The 24,181-nt window shown below is 45.1% G+C and overlaps 2 protein-coding genes across 4 annotated transcripts in view; one reads left to right on the top strand and one right to left on the bottom strand.

Moving 5' to 3' along the window:
* LOC119432753 (uncharacterized) overlaps positions 1 to 24,181 on the top strand; it is a gene marked incomplete at its 5' end in the record, with an annotated part of 185,237 nt that overhangs the window by 37,442 nt on the left and 123,614 nt on the right. The gene's annotated exons all lie outside the window — the stretch shown is intronic.
* The window catches only part of LOC119436305 (tachykinin-like peptides receptor 99D), a 729,947-nt gene continuing 727,744 nt past the window's right edge, over positions 21,979 to 24,181 (bottom strand). For all 3 annotated transcript variants that reach the window (XM_049656881.1, XM_049656884.1, XM_037703119.2), the window contains one exon: positions 21,979 to 24,051. In XM_049656881.1, the coding sequence (XP_049512838.1) occupies positions 23,808 to 24,051 (244 nt within the window). In that variant the 3' untranslated portion in view covers positions 21,979 to 23,807. The remainder of the gene's footprint in view (positions 24,052 to 24,181) is intronic.

Raw genomic sequence — 24,181 nt, 5'->3', positions numbered from 1 at the left:
TCAGGGCCTGCTTACACGTGAATATTCTTGTCCATTTCGTATTCTTGCTACCACTTTTAAAAATCTAAGCTTTTAAAAATCAGACCATTTAGTCGATATGGAAAAGCTTGCTGAAAAAAAAAGAAAAAAATCCATAGCCCTTACACTATGTGAAGATGGAAGACCAGCGGAGCTGTTGGTTGTGTTTAATTATATATATATTTTTTATTTGGTCGTTGTGGTAAATGGTTGAAAAGACAAAACACATATGAGTCACATGTGATTTCTTTGTTTGTTTCTTTCTTCGTTCGTTTCTTTCTTTCTTTCTTGTCCCTGGCTCTTACCCGAATATCCAATGCGGGTATGCACCGCACGTGATTTTATTAGGGCCAAAGCATTATATGTCTCATCGTTCAGTCGACGTTCAACGTCCTTGAGCGAAAGCCGTGTCATCAAGTGAAATCGTACACTTACTACTTATTTACTTCACCATTCACTTACTACACCGACCCGACGTCGTGTCTTACGCAAAAATTCTGATAGTGTGCAGGTCAACGTCGCCATCGTCTTCTATGAGTAAGCAAGCAACCCTCACGCAATACCGATGGTGCGCGGGTCAAGCAAGCAACGCAAGCAAGCAAGCAGTTTTTTTGCGATCCCGATGTTTAAAAACGCCGCCATCCCGACGTTTTCATACGACGCCACAAGGTGGCGCGACGCTGTCTTAAGTTGTGGATCTACTTCTGGTTGTTTCCGGACGCGATCTCCTGGAACCTAGCCTTTTTCTCCTGGAACCTAGCTCTCCTGGAACCTAGCCCTTCTTTTACAGCTTCGCTGCAAAAAAAGAGAAACGACCCTAATCCTTGACTTAGGTGTCTGCTAGTGGCACTCGCACCTCGGTGTTGGTGTTCCCTGGTGTAGGGCGGGAAACCGAACTCGGAGGAGCGAGCGAACGGAACTGGCGGGAAACCACCACGCATAGAGGAGCGGGCGAGGGAGCGAAGGAGGGCGCGACGCGTGGCCCCCTAGGGGACGGCGCTGACGTGTGTCAGGTAGTGTGTACGCGCCTTAACGAGCGCCGGCGCGCAGCTGGCGCGCACGAGCGGGCGACGGAGCAGGTGCGCGCCGGGAGACGAGAAGCGAGAGAGGAGGGAGCGGCGTCATCCCCTCCATTGTGTTAGGCAGGCGTTCACTCTGTGTCAGGTGGTGTGTAGGCTCTAATTAGCTTGTTTTTATTTTAATTAGTAACGAGCGGGTACTCCTGGTTTAAGTGTGACGGCACTGATGACGTCACTTCTGGTCCTGGAGTTTCACGGGAACCTGTACTGATGCGGTGGGTATCCAAAGTGTACGATTGTGTGCTTTGGTGTACGGCAATTAGACTTTCCTTATTTGCTTCTAATTATTCCTGACACCTATTAGCTCTTTACGGTACTAAACCTGTGGTCTTATGTCATATTGGTATATCATGAACCATAAGTAGAACCATCGAGATCTTCCTGTTTTAATTCTCTGGGATTTATATTTAATGTCGTCCCATCTCTGTCAGAAACCGGAAGTCGGCCCCTAACCGGAAGTTGCTGCGCAAGAAACAGGAGTGTCACTCGGGGCTCGTGCCACTAAAAAAATTACTCCATCTCCCGCTAAAGGGAACCATGTGTGGATGCGAAGCAGCGGGGAGATGGCTAGCTTGAGCGGGAGATGGTTTCGCGGCAGCGGCCCGAGCGCTCATCGCGGCGCTGCACAGGAGAGAGAATGAGCGCGCGCGCTCCGTCATTTTCACACCGCGGAACTACCGTGGCGCCCCCAGCGGCGTATGCAGCTGTCGCACCCCCAGTGGTGCGCGCCACTCCGGATTCTTAGAGGCGAAAAAGGGGGGAGCGTAGGAGAGGAGAGAGAGGGGGAGGGGACGCTCATGCGCTGTGGGGGTGTGGGACGCCGCGGGAGGGTTGGACGGAGCCGCCGGCAAGAAATGCTTCGCATTAAAAAAAACACCATCAGGAAAAAAAAAAGAAACGCACTTGTGTTATTTTGAGAACTCCGCTGATAGTGAGTACGCGTCCTATATTTCCACTGCTTATAGGCCTAGTTGTCTGCGTGGTGCTCCTAAAAATGAGTACAATTTTAATCACCATTATCAACGTACATTATAAGACATAGCACGTGTCCCAGCTAACGTTAGCCAAGCTGTCCAACAAAAAGAAAATGATTTAAAAACATGGTGCAAGACACAATTGTAAAGCCTACGGTGTTCGGTCGTCAGAGTCTGAGGTCGGACGACTGAACCTGTAGGCTTTAAAATTGTATGTTAAACCGTGTTTTTAAATTATTTTTTTTGGTTGAACAGCTTGACTAATCTTAGCTGGGACACTCTATATATGTTAATGTATATTAATCACACTCAACTATTAGCATATACGCGGTGCACTGAGGCCAGCGTAATGGTACAGTGTCATTAAAAATTAAGAAAGTTATGCGTGCCGCCAGTGCGCTGGCGGGCGAACTGCAGAGCATGCAGTTACTACCCGGGAACTTGAAATTGAATATTTGAAAGCATCATGCAGTTAGCTATACCATGTTTTATTATTCGACTTTTGCTCTTCTGTCGGTTGTTTCCCTCTTTTTTTTTTTTTTCTCCATCGGGAACAAAATTTTTTATGAAATGAAATTATTAGCTGACGCATTGTACGCGCATTCTGATGTCAGCCGGCGCATTCTTACTGAGTATGCCAGAACATTCGGTTGTTCAAACAACATCAACGTTCTTGCCTTTCGCTTTCACTGCATTCACATAATTTAACGTCGTTTTGAGGTTTCGTTAGAGTATCTTACCCGACGAGATGGCGCAGTAGCTATTTCATTCTGCTCCTGAGCTTAAGGTTGTGAGTTTGATTCCCAGCCGCGGTGGCCGCAATCCGATGGGGGTGGAATACAAAAAAAAAAAAAGAAAAAAAAAACACTTGGTCAGTGGTTGCTCTGACCACTGACCAAGCGCGAAAAGCGCGAAAAGGCATTAGCATCGGAAAGGCATCACTACAAAATACCGGCCCTTGCTTTGGACATAAGACTCCATAAATGTATTACATCAGTTTTCATGAAACACCACAACATTGACTGCGCCTACCGTTTGAGGCTCTCTATGCTTTGCAATAATGCTGGGATACGGCAGTGGTAAACTGACTTAATTTTTGACCTGACAAGTCTCATGTGAAATTCTTCGGAACTGGCTCTCCGGGCGTATATGTGTGGGCGCACTATCACCTCTTATAATTGCACTTTCATACGAAAGCGAGTTGCCGAATGTCACGTGGCATGTATTGACGTTCATTTTGTTTATTGACGTTTGTTTATTTTTTTTTCTCTGAGAAGGTGCTCACTTTTCTCGCCATGAGGATACCTAGTGAAAGGCTTGAAAACTGCCAGCAGCCGTTGGATACCCGAACAGCACACATCCTAGTTGAAACTTGGATGGACACACTGCTTTCGTGAAAAACGCACGTACTTGGTCGATACGCGGACGTAACGAACAACGTTAAAAAAAAAAAAAGCCGGCAGATCCATACGCCCTGTAAGAATCGATGTTATGCGAAGCAGTGTGCGGGGAGCCTACCAAGTTAACGAAACGACCATGAGAGCATCAAGACGTAGGCGGCTGTTTCATGACCTACATGAGAATGTCTGAACCCATTTCAGTGGCTTTTGAGTGTTAATCTTTTTTCGCTGAGTCATTGTCAGTTTTTGCTGGGTCATGGTCATGACTATGACTTTTATCATTATCTTTTAGTGTTTCCTTCACTTAGTACCCACGTCAGAACCCATCTCTATTGCAAAAACCAGCGTCTTCCATGCCTTCCAGTGTGAAACCAGCGCGTTTTAGGGTCGAAGCACCTTAGGGCCGAGCCTTGTCCCTCGTAGTCCATAGCTCTGGTAGGCATGGAGACCGCTATATATGTATATATATATATATATATATATATATATATATATATATATAGTATATGTACGCCAAGCTCCGGTTCCGGAAGCCAGCTTCCGGCTTCCGGAGAAGGCTTCCGGCGTTTTGCCCGAATGATCCCCCGGTGCTTCGCCCACTCATCATCAATCACTTCGTGGATATGCGGTGTTTTTTTTTTTTTGACACTGGGGACGCTGGCGCACGCTGGGAGTCACTGGGAGTCACTGCGACACTGGTGAGATCGCTGGATAAGAGCTGGGTCACACTAGACGAGACGCTGGTTTCACTGCTTTGACGCTGGGGCGCAGTGGTGCGCGCTGTTCACGCGCTGGTTGTCGCTGGAGTTCGCTGGCTCGTACTGGAGACTGCGCTGGTTTCGTTTGTGCCGCACTGCCGAAGTATAGGCACTGGTGAATATTAAATGCTTGATAAGTTTTATGGGCATGTCCTGTGCAAAAAACACACTCCTGTCCTAAATAGCGCTATAATTTGGGGTCATAAATGTCTGTTTCGTGTCGGCGGTGTTGCAGCTTGGGAATAAAGGTGCGTGAGCTGCATGCCCATGCATATGCGACGCTGAAGATCACCTTAGATTGGTGCATTTCCCTTTTGACTATGCGGATAGCTGTATTCGTGAACAAAATTACGCCAACGCAGATAACGCCTCGTTTTCCAGTAGTTTGTACGCAAGCGATGACTGCCAGTTGTCGCAGTGTTGTGCATTCGACACGAAACCCAGCAGCCGCATTCAGCCGCGTTCGAACGGACCTCAGGAAGCCTGCCGCTGATTGATATTATCGCACCGACAACAAAGCTGAGGCGATTCGGGCGCTTCCACTTTCCCTAGTGTACTAAAAATAATAGTTAAAAGGTTCTGAAGCTCCAATACAAACATTTTCGCATTCATCAGGTACCGGCGCCGAGATCGTTTATTTATTTATTTATTTATTTATTTATTTATTTACCGTACCCTCAGGGCCCAGAAGGGCGTTACAGAGGGGGTGGGTACAATAAACGATAACAAAACAACATGGTCAAACAATTAGTAGTATTTATAGTGATAAACTCAAAATATGATCAGTTATTGCAGTCTTGAAAGATGATGCCTCCTCGATGCAGGCGATGGAGGGGGGAAGGCGGTTCCACTCGGCACTGGTTTTTGGCAGAAATGAATCGGAGAAAACCTTTGTGCGACAGAAAGGAATGAACACTTTAAACCGATGATCAAGACGCGACGACATGTACGAAGGTTCTGAAATAAAGTCTTGTTTAAGTGAGTTATTTTGATAAAAGATTTTTTGAAAAAGGCAGAGGCGGGAAATCTTTCTTCGAAGCTGCAAATTAACAAGGCCAAGGTTTGACTTCATTAAAGAAACGCTAGCTGTGCGAGAATAGTTTGATAGGATGAAACGTGCTGACCTGTTCTGAACTGACTCAATGGTGTCTGCTAATGTTTTTGACCAGGGTCCCAGACAGATGACGCATACTCTAGCTTCGGTCTAATTAGTGTTTTGTAGAGCAGTAACTTCAAATGGGGTGGAGCTTTAGAAAAATTCCTGTGAACGTAGCCAAGAGATCTGTTTGCATTGTTAGTGATGTGTTCAATGTGCGCATGCCACGAAAGGTTACTGTTTAGCTGAATTCCAAGATATTCATAGGAAGTCTCGTGCTCAAGGTTGGTTTCATTGATAATATAGCCGAAAGGAGTGGGTGAGTTTGACCGACGCGAGACAGACATAATTATGCATTCAGTCGGATTTAAGAACATTAGCCATTGTGAGCACCACCTTGAAATGTTATCTAGATCTGACTGAAGCATAAAGTTATCAGGTTGATTAGTTATTTCACGGTATAGAACGCAATCGTCGGCAAAAAGTTTAATAGAACTAATAATTACGGCAGGCAAGTAGTTTATATAAATTAGGAATAGTAATGGTCCCAAGACAGAGCCTTGAGGAACACCTGACTTCACGGCGCAGTGCAGGGATGCAGAATCGTTAGCTGTTACAAATTGGCTACGGTTGTTTAGAAAACATTCTATCCATTTCAGAATATTAGGATCAATATTAAGAGTACTAAGTTTAATAAGCAATAAGCGATGAGACACCCTGTCAAACGCTTTCGCAAAATCTAGAAAGATACAGTCAATGACCTGGCCTTTGTCTAAAGAGGAAGAAATGTTGTGTATAACCGATATTAGTTGCGTTTCGCAGGAGTAGTTTTTGCGAAACCCATGCTGAGATGAAGTGAAGAAAGAGTTGGACTCCAGAAATGAGACAAGATTGGAAAATATGACATGTTCAAGGATTTTGCAAGGGACGCTGGTAAGTGAAATGGGTCTGTAATTGAGAGGAGAATGCGGGTTACCTGATTTCAACAGAGGGACCACCTTCCTAACCTTCCAGTCTGCGGGCAAAGTTGAGCACTCAATAGATTGGGTGAAAAGGTACATAAAAATATAGAGGAGTATACAGCAGTATTCTTCAAAAATTTCGAATTAATTTCGTCGGCACCACAGGAAGACGATAGTTTTAAATCTTGAATTAACTTCAATATCCCCGCAAAATCAACAACAAGTGGATCCATGGGAAAGAAATCTTCTTTGCGCATGTGTGGCTCTGTATCAATACAGCAAACAGAAAAGGATTTCGCGAAAGTATCATTTAGGACATTGCAACATTCTGCATTGCTCATGGTGTTACCATCGTTATCTGTAAGAGATATGGTATTTTTCTTTTTTATTTGAATAGTACTCCAAAATTTTGATGGATTTGTAGAAAGAAGTGAGGGAAGATGGGTATTAAAAAAAAAAAAAAACATCATTCGCTTCTTTTAACGCGGTACGATAAGCATGCAGCGCATTAGAGTAATCATTCCAACGAGTAGATGTTCGACTGCGTTTTGCAAGACGGAAAAGTAGTTTTTTCTTATTTGAGTCTTTTTAATGTCGTGGAAAACCAAGGAGAGCGTTTATTTCCGGAAAGTCTGCGCAGTGGCACATATTTAGCGACAAGTGACGTGGCTTTGTTTTTAAACAAGTTCCAATTTTCCTCTACGGGTATACGGCTAAAAATTCTGGTATACAGTCGTCAATGAATACGGCAAACTCATTATTAATTGCAGTGTAATCACCACTCGCATAATCTCTGAAAAATTTTGCATTGTTCTTCTCACATCTAACGGGGCCTGTAAAAAAAATGTAAAAAACAGTGATCGCTTAGTCCGGGGAAACGAGTTAAAGAATGTACTAAGTTTGGTTCAGTGACAAGGATCAAGTCTAGAGTGTTAGATGAAGTAGTGCCAGCTCTAGTAGGCCCAGGAACAAGTTGCGTAAGATTAAAATTTAGGCACAAGTTAAGGAAAGATTGACTTTCGGCGGATGTACCGACAACGAAGGGCGATAGTGAAGTCCACCTTATTTTAGGGAAATTAAAATCGCCTAAAAGGAATAACGGTGAGTGTGGAAATTCTGAGACGAGAAAATTCAGGATATCATGCAGTTCATCGCAAAAAGTAGATGGTGCACTTGGCGACCGATAACACGCACAAAGCAATATGTTTTGATGGTTTATAACAATACGAACACAAACCACTTCTAAAGACGACAAAAGGGAAATCCTATAAGACACTATATTGTCGGCGACGGCAATTAATACACCACCACCTGATTTCCACCGAAGGTTAGGCCTATACCGTATACCCGCTGAGTCCGTCTACACTCTATCGGCCCGTCTGGGCTGAGGAATCACCAAGTCTAACGAGGATAAATCACTCTGTAGTTCAGCTTTCCCATCGGTATTTTAAACATACCATTCTTTCGTGCCTACATTTACAGCACAACAAGCGATGAGCGCCGATATGACGCGTTATAAACATACTTGTATGTGCTGTCGCCGAAGGCTGCCAGCCACATTAACCGACCCCTTCTCTGACAGAGATATGTGACTACACCTACGTGTCGACTGAAATGCTTTGTCGAGCTATGGAATTGTTGCATTACCCTTGCGCGAAGAACAAGAAACGGCTGTCAAAATCGGCAGTGACAGCCCGTACAGCGTTCCGGGTCGGTGGTCAATTTAAGGCTTTTTTCGGAGTTAATACACCAATCGAAAAAGCAAATCAGTGTTGCAACGCTTCCAGGCATACTATGCAAACGGCGAACAACTTTTCCTTCTGATAGAGGCATAAGTTTTAGTTGCGGGGCGATTGGCGCATCTACCATGTCTTTGCAACTGAGTCTGCGGGTTTACGAGGCAAATTATGAATTGCTAATCACGAATCGCCGTGACGTAGTGGTAAGAAACCGGGATTGGGTTCTGTATGTCAGAGGTTCGAATGCTACGGGCTTATTTTGTTCTTACCCTTTTTATCTTTTTTCTATTGCATTACAGCGCTCTCTGTTCCTTTTTGTATTTGAAAAATTATATAAGGTGGCACCACGTATTTCTCGATGTAGAGCTATATTTCGCACCAGTACACCACGCCCAGCGCCTCCCAGTATGCCGCGCCTTGCCAGCGTCCCAGCATCCAGCGCGCGACACTGGGCCCATAATCAGGTATGGCACTGGGCACTGGATACTGGGTTTTGCAATAGGGATTTCAGTGACTTTTGAGTGTTAACGTTTTTACGCTGGGTCATTGTTATTTATGCTGAGTCATGCTCATGACTATGATTTTTACCATAATCGTTTAATGTTTCCTTCACTTAGTGCCCACGTCCGAACCCATTGCAGTGGTTTTTGAGTGTTAATCTTTTTTTTTTCGCTGAGTCATTGTCATTTTTGCTGAGTCATGCTCATGACTATGACTTCTACCAGCATCCGTTAGCCTTTCATTCACTTAGTACCCACATCCGAACCCATTTCAGTGGTTTGTGAATGTTAATTTTTTTCGCTGGGTCATTGTCATGACCTACATATAAATGTCATGACCTATCACTTATGTTCGTCATACACTCATGTTCCTATGCCAATTTCGGTACCTACCAAGTTAACGAAACGACCATGAGAGCACCAGGACGTAGGCGGCTGTTTCATGATCTACATGACATATCATTTATGTTCGTCATATATTCGTCTCATAGAATACCAATTTTGGTACATACCAAGTTAACGAAACGACCATGAGATCACAAAGACGTAGGCGGCTAGATAGATAGATAGATAGATAGATAGATAGATAGATAGATAGATAGATAGATAGATAGATAGATAGATAGGTAGATACTGTCAAAGTAGCAAATGTTCGCGAAAAAATGCTTCGCATTAAAAAACAAACTGTCTGCCATGTTGGAAAATACCGCACCATTCCAGCTTCTGTCACAGGCTATCGAAATTTCAAGTTCAGTGCATGCGACTCCATTTAAAATTTTTCTTTTGTTACCAAAGCCAATTTTATGTGAGGCAACAGGCACTTATGCGCTATTTAGATAATGAGAATTTACCAGGTAGAGAAAGAGAGAGAGAAAAGAAAAGCAGGGTTAATCGGCGGGAAGAACATAACTGCATGGAAGGAAAGAGGGAGCAAACGTTTCGCACGTATACGTACATGCCTGCTACAGGTGACGTAAACCAGCAGGATGCCCGGTATTCGTGAGCGGTGAAGCTTTGCTACGGTTATGGTGGCGTCAAGCTCAGAATGAAGAAGCAAATGAACTCCTCGGTGGGCTGTCTATACTAGCCTACGCCCTATTGTGTCTGTCGGAAGGACGCCACGCACGTACGTACCTGACCGTCATCAGCACGAGAGACGCCCTTTTGAGTCGACGTCGAGCGGTTGGTTGGAAGAATTACTTCCCATCTGACCCTTCTGCCGTTCCTTGCATACACTGTCGTCCACTATTAGAGGAAACGCCTCATAATAGCGTTCAGCCAAGAGAACTTTTACATATCTGCCACTTTATGGAAAAGATGAAAAGTAAAGTTGGCGTCTATTTACCTTGAAGTAGCACGAAAATGCAAAGATAGCTTATGCGGCTTCTTAAATGGGGCGGGGGGGGGGGGGGGGAGGGACTGCACTTCAGTTGCAGAAAAATCTGTCCTGGTCTAGGTGACTTGATCCTATTATTTCCGCAGTATTTATTTGGTAAGCGACCGATGTGATGCCTCACGCCGGCATCTCTTACTGAAAATGTTGCTCTGCAGGTCCTTGCTTTATACTTCAGTTGCTATGAGCACTGAAATGCTAATGAGTGTGAATGAAGTCCCTAGGAGTGAACGATTCAGAGCACGTTCTCACTAGCCGTGACTCCGAACATTATGCTTTGGTCGCGCCAGTAAGGTGACTATATTGGATAAGCGTCGCGCGGATTTTTATTCGTGTTGATTGATCCACGCTATTTTAAAATTAGTCAACACCATGGATTCATGATACGTTCATATAGCGCCCGCGTACATGTTTTGAATCTCTGTACATGCAAGCGGCGCTACCCACCCACCCACCCACCCACCCATCACACACACACACACACACACACACACATGCACGTGCGCGCGTGCGTGAGTGCGTGCCTGATTTCCAGACTTCAACAATAACCTTGTGTATCCTGTCCGACGAAAATCAACTGCTCAACGAATAACATTGTATATGAAGGTCAAAAGTTCCTTTCTGAATTTCTGTCAACCTCAAATGGTAGAGGCGTGTAAATGAAAACTAACTCGCATGCATTTGCAAACAGTCGCTTTATTTGACCTTTAGTTAAAGTGAAACTAGTATGACATGAGTCAGTGTTGCTAAGCCGGTTGAGGTACCGAGGTTCCGTGGCCCGCGAGAGGCCATGAAACTTCGTGTTTATTGTGTTTTCGAGGTGACAAGAGCGATATTTGGCACACGTTCGCGCTCGCATACTCAACCTGGGCTTTTATCGACGCCAAATAGCGCCAAATCGACGCCCTGAGGTCGGAGTTGGGTGTGGAAAGCCATTGTGAAATGAAGCAGAGCGGAGGAGCACACGTTTCAACGGATCGGAGTTGAAGAAAGGGTTGTTTTATCACGAGACTCACACTACATCCAGGATAGTACACAGATCGTTTTCATTCACTAGAAGGAAAAGGAAAGCAAGGGAGAGAAAAGTAAATCGCGCGTACCATCAAATAAAGTGCACTATTAGACAAACGCCACATCGGGCATTCTTTGCTGGTGGTGTTCACTATGTTTAGTTGCCAACTATTTGGTCAGTTTTTTTGCAGCATTCTGATTAATTGGCGGCCCTGAAACAGCATATGAAGATTTCGTCCTAGAAAGACTGAGAACTTGAAGTGATAGCGGAATGGAAAGGGTTGAACACTATTATTTCGATTTCCTTGGCAATAAAGTATACACAGTGAATGCCATCGCAAAGGTTGTCTGTCAACCGCAGCGTCACCAAAAGAAACAAAAATGACAGGTGGCTTCTGACTTCCAATCTGGTGAACTCGTTCTTATAGTTCAACTGAAAGGACGTGAATTTGAACATTACGCACTCTTTTTTTGTTTTTGAACAACAAGTATGGTGACACGAGCATAGTGTCTCGCATAACCCGCAGCAGAGAAGAATGAGAATCCCCACTAACACAGAGCAAAATTCGGGTGACAGTGAAAAATTGGCGGTAATTTGTGGTCATTTCTAGAGCGACACTTTCGCACTGTGTACAAAATGCGTGTCTGAGAAAACATAGCAATGGGCTATTGCACTCGAGAACACAGTTTCTCGGATATCCGTTCCCTTTTGACGGGAGCCGAGATGGTATCGTTAACAGACTTTTGTATCGTCCTGTTGCCTTTGCACACCCGATGATGCATGCGAGAACGAAATAAACGCACGCAAAAGCACAATTGTCAGCGAACGACCCCGAGGCAGCAGAATGAGGGCACATCAGACCAAAAAGGGGAACAAGCCTGGGGAGCACCGTCTTGCTGCCTCAGCAGCACACGCGCGCAGTTCATTGATATCACCGGGACAAAACACGCACACGAACAGCACCACACTGTCAACTGAAACGCTGGCGTATCTCCAGTGACACAACAGACACTGACACTGTGAAAACGAGTGCACCCGCTGGAAAAAAATGAGTGAAAATGCGACCGGTTTATTTTTTCTTCATCATTCCTTTTTTTGCTGTCCCTTTCCAACCTCTCCGCTACGTGTTTCACGATATCGCAGTCGGATACAATGAGCAAACGTCGCGCTATACTTCTATTTTTTTATTTATTAGTTATCATCTGTCGGGAGAACGGCGGGACAGTACAGGTACATATTTTTTTTCTTTGGGGCAAAGAAAATAAGGATACACGACGCTGGGTATGGGAGACACGAGCGTCGTGCGAACAGCGACGACAATAAATAACATGATTTTAAATTTCTACACAGTCACAACAGTAAAGAGTATATCACCTTGAATACACGATGTACGCCCGACACATCCGAGTTGCGCAGACGATCACATCGGGCTTCTGCACACCACGTTACAACACGGGGGCCTTTGCCTGACTTCTCAGAAGACAGCACTCACCTTGATAGAGAGCGCCAGGTAAAGCAGTGCCTGCGTTCTCCTCACACTTTCTTTTATATATATATATATTCCCCTTAGCGGTCGTTCTCCAGAGGTCATTAAAGCGTGCTTCCCCACAGTTTGGAGATTCATGGCTTAGAGGACCTCACAAAAAGAGCTCCCCTCCCCCCCCCCCCCCCCCCCCCCTTCCGCCCGCCGGTTGTAAGGGCGTTCGTCACCGAGACCACGTCGTAACAAGCACAGTGACAGCATCAACCGTGCGCGCAAAGGGAATGTTCAGTTGTTGGTGAATATTTCCTTAGCCCGGCGCACAAAACACTGGCCTCATCGGCGCCCCCGCAGCAATGGGATGGGTTCGCGCACAATGTACAGTGTTTGTCAAAAGTTTAGAAGCTGCCCCGTGAGTGTCAAGAACTGTCGCCGGGTCCTGTCTCTGTGGCAGGTGCTCCGGATTTGTGGGGCGCACTTTCCATCTCAGTCATTGTGGCTTTGAAACAATACGGAATTTCTGCAGGGACTCTATTACGCCGAAGACGATCGGTGCGTGCGCGCGGGCAGTGGCTCCAAAACTTTTGATAAAAGCTGTACTCATTGTAGCCGCAGGTATAGCAAAGCTTAACAAGTGCCGAGTGCATCTAACAAGCGCAACAACGCGGTTACACCCACAACAAGGAAAGTTTGTTGTAACCAGAGTATTTTAAAGACATCGAAGTGCAAAGCCCACCGCGCATAATGGGTCGTGGCGCTGCTAGCACTCATTAAACACAGTGTGATTACTGCAGCCGGTCACTTTCAGTTTTTTTTGTCAGAAATTGCATGCTCGCAAGCAGCACCCCCACCAAAAACAACGATTGCTCATTCACTTAAATACAACATAAAATTTATTAAACTGGATGCACTAATTCCCTTAGAAGCAATACAAGGAAACCCTTATTGAAGAACAATTGCAAAACGGCCAAGGACACCCTCTGCAGCTTTGCTACATCCATGTGCGATATGAAAAAAAAAAGTTTTTTTTCCCTGAAACTTTGCTATGCGAACTGTAGGCTCTGACATTTGACGGAGGAGATATGAGGAAACATGCCGTAAAATACATCGTACAGAAAGCGAGTGTCGAGCGTTTCAGCTATGATAAAGGAACAAACGCGGCGACGACACATAAACAGCCGGCGGAAAACTACAACAGACAACAGCAAATGACCCCAGGTACAAAGCGAGCAGTGAACGGACGCCAGTATTCTTATAACATTCGAGCACCAAGCCGGAATTTGCTCAGCAATTCCTGTGATGGGAGGTTCCGGACTCGTGCCACGCACAATGAAAAAAAAAAAAAAATATCCCCTCAGTAGACAAAACAAAACTTTAGAATGCACCGGAGAGCAGCCTATATGGACGATAGATCAGGTTACAGTCATTGTTTGGATTTTGTGCGCTTAGAATCATGAGAGCTCGCTTTCAATGTGTTACAGAATTAACACAATAGAATCTTCCATTGCCTTCAGTGAATCATGCAATGCCGTGTTTGCCGAGTAAAGCGCATCAAGCCAACGTCGGAGTGAACGTCGCAAGGGCGTGAATTGTGATAATATTTCAGTTACACCTCGTGAATATACAACCCTGTAGCAGTTGCTTTCCACGCGTTCTGACCGTAATGTGTGGAAAGCAGTTGCCGGACTATTATAATAAGGCGACAAGTTGGAGTTCCCGTAACGGCTTTGACTTCCGCTTGATCTCTTTGTGACCAGCAATAGATAACCTCGAAATTAAAGATACAAATAAAACACGAAATAAAAAAAATTTGCGCCGTAAAATAGAGTGACAAAATGCTATGGCGCTCCTGGTTGAAGCAAATTCAAAACGTCTCTCTCTATCTCTTTTTTTTCAGCGACATGAATGCCGTCTTGGAATCCGATCTGTAATTAGTAATTAAGAATGGATGAATACTGCGGGAAGGCTTAATGTACAGCAAACGAACAGTATTTGCACCGATTCTTGGAAAAACCTGCCCATAAAGCCATGGGAGGTAAAACTCCTGTACTACAGTGATCACAGCAAATTGGGTTTTGTATTATCATTATTAATCATGTAAACATATATGGACATCACAAAGAGGAAAAGGGAAGCGGGCTAGCACTTGTTTTCTAAAAAGAACATCGCACACCGAGATTACAAGGTATACCAGCAAATGTAAAAGGTTAGATGGTTTGGTAGTGCGGGCCAAAAAAAAAATAATAAACGAAAAAAAAGAACTATAGCAGATGGGCATAACGGCCGCCGTTAGGCACACTGTTGTTTCTTTGTCACCGACAAGGGCTGATTGATGCCGCCAGATTTCCACGCACCCGGCGCAGCTCGAATGCTATTTCACCGGAAACAAGGGGGAGCCGAAGCGGCCGGTTGTACCTCCAGTTCTTTCTACATTAAATTGGATGTTATTATTCGTCTCTGTCTTCTTTTACAAATGTAGCATTAATAGAGATGGCGCCGTAGAGTTTTAATGTAAGAAAAACGCAATGTAAAAATTGTTGGAGCAATAAGAGCAGCCGTTGTTACAGCAAATATATTAGCGTAGAGCTAATGTATAGAAGTAAAAAAAATCGACTGGCTGTAACAAAGATGCAAAGAAAAAGAAATAGCAGGAAGAATAACTTGCGAGATGTAGGCCGTAACTGGAGCCACGATAGGTTGGAAGCAGAATGCGTCAAGCTCCTTTTTTCTTCCATAGGTAATTAAATGAAATTCTGGTGTTTTAGAGGCCACAACTACGATCTGATTATGACGCGTGTCGTAGCGAGGGACTATGATTTAATTTTAACCACCTGGTGTTCTTTAGCGTGGGCTTCTCTAACGTGCACCCAATGCACGGTGCACAAGCATTCTCGCATTGGAGTGAAAAAACGGCCGCACCCCATTGGAGTGTGGTGGCCGCGGCTGAGACCGAACCCGAGACCTCGAGCTCAGCAGGGCAACGCCATAGCTGCTCAGCTACCGCGGCGAGTACTCGCATTAAATTTAACGACCTAAAGTTACATTTCCGAACCTTCATCGGTCTTTATTCACGCTTTTAAATTTTCACTATCACCAGCTGCGCAATCTTTAAATATGCAAATCGTGAGTGACGGGAAAAGAAACGCATCAGCAAGGAGTGCGTTTTACTCAAAGATCAGCTTGAAAGAAACTTTAACTCTTGCGCTACTTCAGCCAGAATTATGGACAATATACGGCACACAGAAACGTGGAGATTTTGTACGCAAATCCGTCTCATCTTCACGCAGGTCAAACGAAAGCAGCAAAAAGAAATCGACGCCAACGACACTGGGATATCAGAACGAAACCTTTTGCGAAACTGTGTTACGGCTTGTATCCCACAGAGAGAAATTTACGATGTGCTCAAAACGTCACATATTTTTTTTGTCTTTATTTACTGGTGGAAGTGCTTACTTCCGTTCAAAAAAAGGCAGAATAAGGTATACGTGAATGCAGAGCAACCATATCCACGTATTGTGGCGAAGCAAGGGTTCACATAGTATACCAGCTTTGCATACATTTGCATAAAACCGCTCTTTAACCTATACAAACGCTGTTTTCTTTATACTTTCAAATGTTTCCTTATATGTGACAGGTATGAGCACGCCGTACGATAAGGGAAGCAATAAGGGATACTCATTTGAGAAAACGTTGATAAACGGGAAATAATGTTCCGGCTGCTATTTTCTTGTGTGCAAAGCTACATTGACTATGTAGAACTCGTTGATTTTGGAACCTGGCAAGGCAAACCAAAACTGGCGATGTTAGTAAAATGACATCATTCATCTTCTGTAGCACGTGCACGTTACTTTGTGTGCTATACTCTGAACACGCACGATACTTTGCGCTTCTATAAAGAAGAAACGAATGACCTATTTTTCCCACCAGCGACACTTGTAAGTTACCCCACGATGGCGACTCGGGCCAACTCCGCATGCCTTGTCAACGAATGCAGACTATTGCAAGATGCCAGTACACGCACAACTTTTGCTTACAATAAAGCTTAGAGAAACAGAGAGATGAACTGCAGCTCATGAAATGAAATTAGGCTGCGCAAATATTGCACGGCCTACAAGCAAGCAACTACGGATTTATATAAAATGGAGAAACACGTCGGAAGGACTGCGGGAAATTAGATATCTTTGAGGTAGTTCCCTAGTAGCTACATAAGCCTGGGATTTGGGGAAAAGCAGGCTTTCCGGACTCCAATACAGGTCGACCCACGCTCCATTCGCATCAGAATAGAAGTTGTAACGCTATTCCCCCCAGCTACATTATACTAGAGCAAAGCGATGGCCACCTAATAATGCGGTTGTGCTACGCTTTAGAAAACTGAGACTATAGGAGAAGCCGTACGCAATACCCTTTATCCCCAAACATTCGCCATGCCTATCTGAACATAAGGACGGGAAGCAAGAACAAGGCAAGCTTGCTCAAACGAGCTACGCGCATTCTCGTGTCGGATCTATTGACCGAAACTGCGTATTTATTTGCAGCAAAGATTTCGGTGATAACTCCACTTACAACGCGCTAAGTCATCCTTTGTGGACTGCCGTGACCGGAGCAATGCACGATGTCCGGAATGTGAAACTCCTCAAAAATCGCACAGAAAGTCCCACTAACACCATGAAACAGTGTGGATGCTAGATAAGTAATTTATCAATCGGGGACGGGGTCCACACCTCGCTTGTGAGAGAGGTTCTTAATCAGTTGACGTCTTGGATATCGAATCATTGGCCATTGTCATTGGCCCAGCGTTACTATGCAGGCGGCTGTTGTTTGTAAGTGTACGTGAGTTACTGAAAATAGGTCAGCGAGGAGCCGGCTATTTAGAAATCAATAATGTATTCATGCGACATAAAGATTTATGAAAAGAAAAGGCACAAAGGAAAAGGGACTAAGTAAATAAGGCGCCTCCTGCGATGCTAGGTTAAAAGCGGGCACCAAAGTCTATGTGCCATGGCCAGTCGTTAACTTCTCTTATACATATGAGTGACAGTGTGCATTACAGATCAAACGCGGGTAAAATGATATTAGTTGATATAACGAGGAAGAAACCGGGCTGGGCAGATAACATAATGCCTAGTTAATATAACAGGCGGTCTATTTTAATTTAATGGGCGCCAAGGAATGGACAGCTGGAGAGGGCTGCAGAGCATTATATGCAGTGACGACCTCAGAAAATCACCTACCGAGCGCACGGATAAGTTGGGCTAACGCTAGGCAGGGATAATCGAAGAACGCTGGCTGGCTTACGCCAGCTGTAGTTTCCATAACGATGTGTGGTATTAGTGAGACATATTGTAGTTCGTTTGAGCATGCGAGCCGGGGCAACTTTGGTCGCGCTTCAAGTTATCTGCTCTCAAAACTTGGCTTTTAGTTTTGACCTCGTTTGCCGATTGCTCAAAACCTTATGCCTTTGTTGTACTGTATTCAAGGTGCGTCCTTCGGGTATGCTGCAAAATTTCTACGCGAAAGTCATAGTGCTTTGTCACATCAAATACACACGAATACATGCGACGCCTCCTGCAGAGCACGGGGATGCGCGGGTGCGTAGTTTGCCAGTAATATAACTGAACTGACCAAGAACGTTGACAACTGTACTACGCTGGGCACAGAAAGGAGGGTTCTATAAAACACCGTCTTTATAAAAGCTAAAAAATAGCGTTGAGAACAAGGTTTCTTGAAACTAGAGAAAAAAAAGTGCGCATGTTAAGTTACAATATTACCCTGCAGATTTTTGTGATGCGCCCGTGAAATTAGTGGTCGACGTTCGGCTCAGTATATATATATATATATATATATATATATATATATATATATTAAAAGTGGGAACCACTGCCATTAACTACAGTTACCAGCGTGCTTATGACTATGACACAGGTGTTAGAGGATTTTCAGGGTCTCCACTATTGTTGCCATTTTCCACATAGAAATGTTTTAATGCAGCTTCGGGCCGTGCAGAAAGGCTGGAAATGCATGTAATTTTCTGGAGTCACAGTGTCGGCACCAATATACCTACCAAAATGCGTCCAATCACACGCACGCACGCACAGCTTTATCTCTTTGTTAGGTATCGTGATGAAAGCAATACAGGGACGTCATTTCAAACAAAAACATTTTTTTGATGGCGCTTTGCGGAGCAGCTTGCACTCGTTCTGCTTCGACATGCACGTGCGTTTAAATTGTACAAAGCGGGAAACAACGTCTGAACGCTGTTGGACATGAAACATCGCTTTTCCAGCGTACATTTCAAGATGCGCTAGTGATATACTTGCCCGTGTCGGCAAACAATTCAAATGTATTTAAATCACTGTTTAGTTGCTACGGTTACTTTTATATTGTTACTGTCATACTGTTATGCTGCTACTGTTATACACCTGCCGTATAATTAAAGAACACTACTTTTGCAATGTATACCATTCTTGAAGCTCTGCGGAGTGATTGAGAATGAAGGGTCTTTGAAACTTAGTAACACAAGAGTAGCGGCTTTTCAATACTGAAACAGTAAAACAGGCACTCGGCTCCAATTGGTTTATTTCTGTTGAAAAACAAGTGTTTTTTGTTTCTTCTTTGCCGATGCAAATTTGGAGGTCATAAAATAGGCAGAGAGGGCGATACAAAAACTGGAGAAAAGGCGGGGATATCGGCAAGACGAGCATCCGCTTTGCTACCCTACACAGAGGCTATAGGGAAAGGGGAATAGAAAAAGAGGGCGGGAGAGAACATTGCGCGTATGCAAGAAGATGGTTAGCGGGACTAGGAACGCTCGCTTACTGGCTCGTCCCACCCCCCCCCCCCCCCCTAAAAAAAAAAAAAAAAACATGCAGTGGCGATTTAGCATTAAATGCGAGAGAACTGCTTTAGCATTACTTCGCACCTCTGTGAACTGCGGTATCCATGACTGAAACCGCGTTCAACACATTGCAAAGTGCTGTTCATGAGCTGACTCGACACCCGACCGCCATCTTTGAAGAGCTAAGTGAGACTGACGGTCGTCCGGAGCAGACCACCGTCAGTTGTTATATATATATATATATATATATATATATATATATATATATATAAATATATGCTCTTCCAAGTTCTCCCATCCCCTCTCTACCTCTACCACGTGACTGGCTTCGTGCACAAACGCCTTGTTCCAATTTGACGCACGTGCTAACGCATCATTAAAAAAAAATTAACTGCGAAAGAGCGCACTGAGCAGAGAATGATTTTCACTCGGCCGTTGAGTTCAACACCAGTGCGTTGAGATTCGTCACACGCTTTAACTTCTAATTTCTAGCCGCGAAGTTAATTTTCGATTGATAATATTCGTCGAGCTCACCATACCCTACCGCTTATGAATAGCGTACTCAGACCGTGGTTCACACGCAGATTGGCAGATAGGATTATTGAAATATTGAAGGACTTCAATACGAGACATAACTGGATAGAGCCTTATCCAGTCAGAACTGTGCACATGCTTAAAACGCGCTTATCAGCTCTATCAAGAGGAACTTCAAGTGAATTCACAGACCCCTATAGCGATACGCGACAACAGTTTTTAAGGCGTAAATGATTCTACAAGCCACAAGAAAACTATTGTTTAACGCCTAATAGGATAGATGACCTCGCAGCTTCTCAATGTGCCCTTCAATTCTTCTCACCGTGTACTTCCTCCCCCCCCCCCCCTCCTCTATCTATCTCATCTTTCTATTCCCTCTTTGCCGTCCCCCAGAGTAGGGTAGCCAACCAGCCGCATTTTTGGTTAACATCCCTGCCTTCTCTCTTTCTCTCCTCCTCCTCCTCCTTCAATTCTTCCCTGACAACGTTTTTCCCCTTCTTAATTGTTGTGAAGCTGACAGGAAATTAAGCAGCCGAGATACGCAGTACCTGAACGTCCCAACAGTTAACAATGTGCAACGAAATAGAACTAAAGAGAGAACAAATGTCACGGTTGCTAACTATAAGGGCAGCCCTCCGCCAAATACGCTAAATGTTGTGTTTTTAATTTCCGTGTAATAACCGAGCAGTGCCGTAGTTTCGTAGAACAAGCATTGTTGCAATATCCATGACTCAATAACATTGTTCACGGCGTAAACGTTTGCTATGGCCACTTGGCAACAATTTTTTTCCAGAAGTCTGTAGCGCAGGTTTATACTGTGGCATAATGGCTTCATAAGTTACTTTGCTGATGAGGCTTGAAGGAGCACTGCCGCACGTGCCGATGACCCCACTGCTCTTTCGCTTCCTCATTTGCATTCGACGCGTGTTAGGTATGGCTTCGCGAAGTACGCGTAGCGGGCGCATACGCAACCACGAGAAACACTATTGCTTTTGCCTCCTTTTCAATGCATTTGCACGCCTGCCATGCTCGCCCGATTGAGGACAACTAAGCTGAGAGATCGGAGTTAACGCCCAAAAGCGCAGAGGGGCTATGAGAGACTCTCTATGCGAGGGCTCCTGATCATTTTGACCACCTGGAGTTCTTTGACATAAACTCAAAGCTTGCTGTATAAGCGCTTTCCTGCAAACATCACTCACAAAAAGTGGGTGGATCATGCTCCTTAGTTTGTGACGCTTTGGTTCACGCGGCGTGACGTAAAAAAAGAAAGAGGGCCTTGCTGATAGTGCGCAACATTTGATTTTCTTATCGGGGGCATAACTAGCGAAAATACTACTGAAATTTTGGCTGTCATTTGTGTTAGAGCTAGCGATATCAAATCACCCAACCTTAAACACAAGTGAATTAAGATTTTGATAACAATCGTATTATAACAAGCCATAACAAAACAGAAAGAGTCACGTGTTGCTTGGTGAAGGCAAATTTCATTGAATCAAGGCGCAGCAAAACGCCGTACAAGCAATATAAACTAAGCTTAATGACTTTCTATACAGGGGATCTGACAAACGCAGAGAGGAGAAAAAGGTAGAAGAAAAGAACGAATATATAATTGTGAGAGTATAATCCTGGAACGTACATGCAATCGCACGGGTGTCTTGCTGAACAAGAAACTGCTAGAGATAGGTAAAGAAAAGGTAGGGATGTCTATCAGCGTGTTTGGCTACTGTATTGAGGAAAGGGGAAAAACTATGAGTAATGTCCATACCACTGCACAAAACAGTCACCAACAAGGCATACTGGCGGTTATGAGGCGTATACGCACGAACAAATGCAATGGTTCTGGTATGAACTAACAGCAGAGTCAGGCATTGGAATGTCGCATGAAGGAAAGGGCTAGTGACGATGCGACAGCAACTTACTGCAGTAGACACTTTCATTCTGAGTGGGCAAAACACACACACACACACACACACACACACACACACACACACACACACACACACACACACACACACACACACACACACACACACACACACACACACACACACACACACACACACACACACACCACACACACACACACACACACACACACACACACACACACACACACACACACACACACACACACACACACACACACACACACACACACACACACACACACACACACACACACACACACACACACACACACACACACACACGAATATTTGCTTCCTTTTAACTTTGACGATACAGTAATTTTAGGCCGCTAGCACAGGTGTTAAATACGGGCACGATTCGCAGTGGCTTCTTAGGACTACTATCTTTCTTTTAAATGTCAAACCTTCGTTACGATGCTCCAGCAAGCAGCAACATTTCATAATGATCTCAATTAAAATTATCTGCCGTTATTACATACGCCTTTTGCAAGCACTGAAACAAAAAGTGCAAAGCAAACGCGTGTGTTGGATGCGAATGGTAGGCGTACGCCGTGTAATTAGGTTTGATGGCCTCAAGAAGGCTGCCTGGCATCAAATGGTAAAAAGAATTTGCTAGAAAATAAGAAAAAATAATGAACAAGAATCCGGCATTTCAACGAGCTGACATATAGTTTTGCGAGTGCCTTAGCACTTGTGTTCGCACTCCTCTGAAAGTGAGCCCTGCATTATGAGCGTTCCTGATTGAAGAAAACCCACAGCGAAAGCGTTATTTCTTTAGGATGATGGCAGCCCAGCTTTTCTGCAACCTTGGTAGTTTACATTCTATCGTCGAAAAGCCACCTTGGTTTTACGGGAAGCAATGACCATTATTGGAGGAAATGCGGAAGCTTATAGCCCATAGTTATTCTTATTCTTATTATTATTATCTCCTTTTTGCGGTCGATGTTGAACAACAGTGATTGTCGTTTTGCGATCACTGTTGAAGAACAACCATCGCTTTTAGAGCACATAATTTACCTGCACAAATTGCCATAGCGCGAAATTATTACCCGGGCTTCTCCTACGTGGAGTTCCTCGTATCATCGTTCTTATATGGGCTGCTGCGGTGCACCAAATGAAATGAATCAACATCCTGATTTTGCAGTCCGTTTAATGCGTACCGTGCATTCCGTGGGGTTTGTTACTTGGGGACACGTTATTCAACATCCTTGGGAAACGCTTAAGGAAATGCATTACACCGTCCTTATGAGTAACGGACAACAATGAAACGGGAAGTTCACACAGCGACACCATTAGCACAACAGCCGAGCCGACACATCAGCACAACAGCTCCTCGTGCCCATGCCCGTGGCTTGTTCGCGATCGCCGCCATTCGCCGACTCTGGTGTACGTTACGAATGGAGACCGTCATAACGCGCATGTATAGAGACCGGCCGGTGTTCCCCTTGCTGCGCAACTGTGGACTGCCGTCTCCACCTTGTTATTAATAAGTATTTATCACATCATAACGTAGGGAGGAGATAACGAACAGGCAAGTTCGACACCGCCAAAAAAGAAGATATGTAAGAAAGTATGATAATTTAACAATTTTGCTTTGCTTGTTCTGTTTTTTGTTCTCGCTATGCGCAGCCGACGCCATTCACGGCGTCTTTCCCGTCTCTAGGAAGAAAGAGGTCGGCACATCCTTTTCTGGCATCCTCGGCGCTGTGGCCTGCGTCGTCAAAATCCGACGTCACAGGACCTCTGCTTCAGGTCGGTTCGGCCATTCTTATATGCCCTCAGACCTATTTGCCGCGAAGCAGTCCGATGGGAGTGAAGTACAATAACAGCGACGAAACTAGCAATAAAATACCAAAGAAGACGAACAAAAATAAAAGAGGGGGGAGGTTAATTTGGACAGGTGCTCGACGCATCGAGTGTTGGCGCAAGCCCGCAGGGGCGGAACAGGCCCCCCTCATGTTCGCGCGGTAAAGGCGAGCGCTTTGTGCGCGTCCGAGCAGCGTTTTGCGGAGAGGGTGTTCGCCGCGGACTCAGATGGCGTGCGCCGCCGCATTGGCGTGCGGGCCGAGCCGGGCCGACCGGGCCGGCGGCAGTTTTCGTCACACGTCCGAGCCGCAGCCCCTGAACTTTGCCGGACCGGCGCCGGTCAGGTTTCCTGCGCTCATGGTCTCGGTGAGCGTGTGCAGCGGGACGGCCGTGGCGGTCCCGTTGAACGTGACCCGAGTGTCGGCGTACGGCTCCGAGCACGAGTAGCGTGTGGCCGCCATGTGCTGACGCAGCTGCGCGGTCTCCTTGTCGCTGAAGGCCAGGCAACAGAAGACACGCTTGAATCCCTCGCGGAACCTGCAGGAACGCAAAGGTTTGGTCAGGTCTGCCCGGGGCTTACGATCTCTCCCTCTCTCTCACGCATCAGTCGTCCCTGTTCGAATAGACGGGGCACTGTACCACCTATCCGTCCATATATCCCGTGGAC

This window comes from Dermacentor silvarum, chromosome 1 (assembly GCF_013339745.2).
Source record: "Dermacentor silvarum isolate Dsil-2018 chromosome 1, BIME_Dsil_1.4, whole genome shotgun sequence".
Taxonomy (NCBI): Eukaryota; Metazoa; Arthropoda; class Arachnida; order Ixodida; family Ixodidae; genus Dermacentor; species Dermacentor silvarum.
Note: the sequence above shows the minus strand (reverse complement) of the source record. Positions and strands in the feature narration are given on the sequence as shown.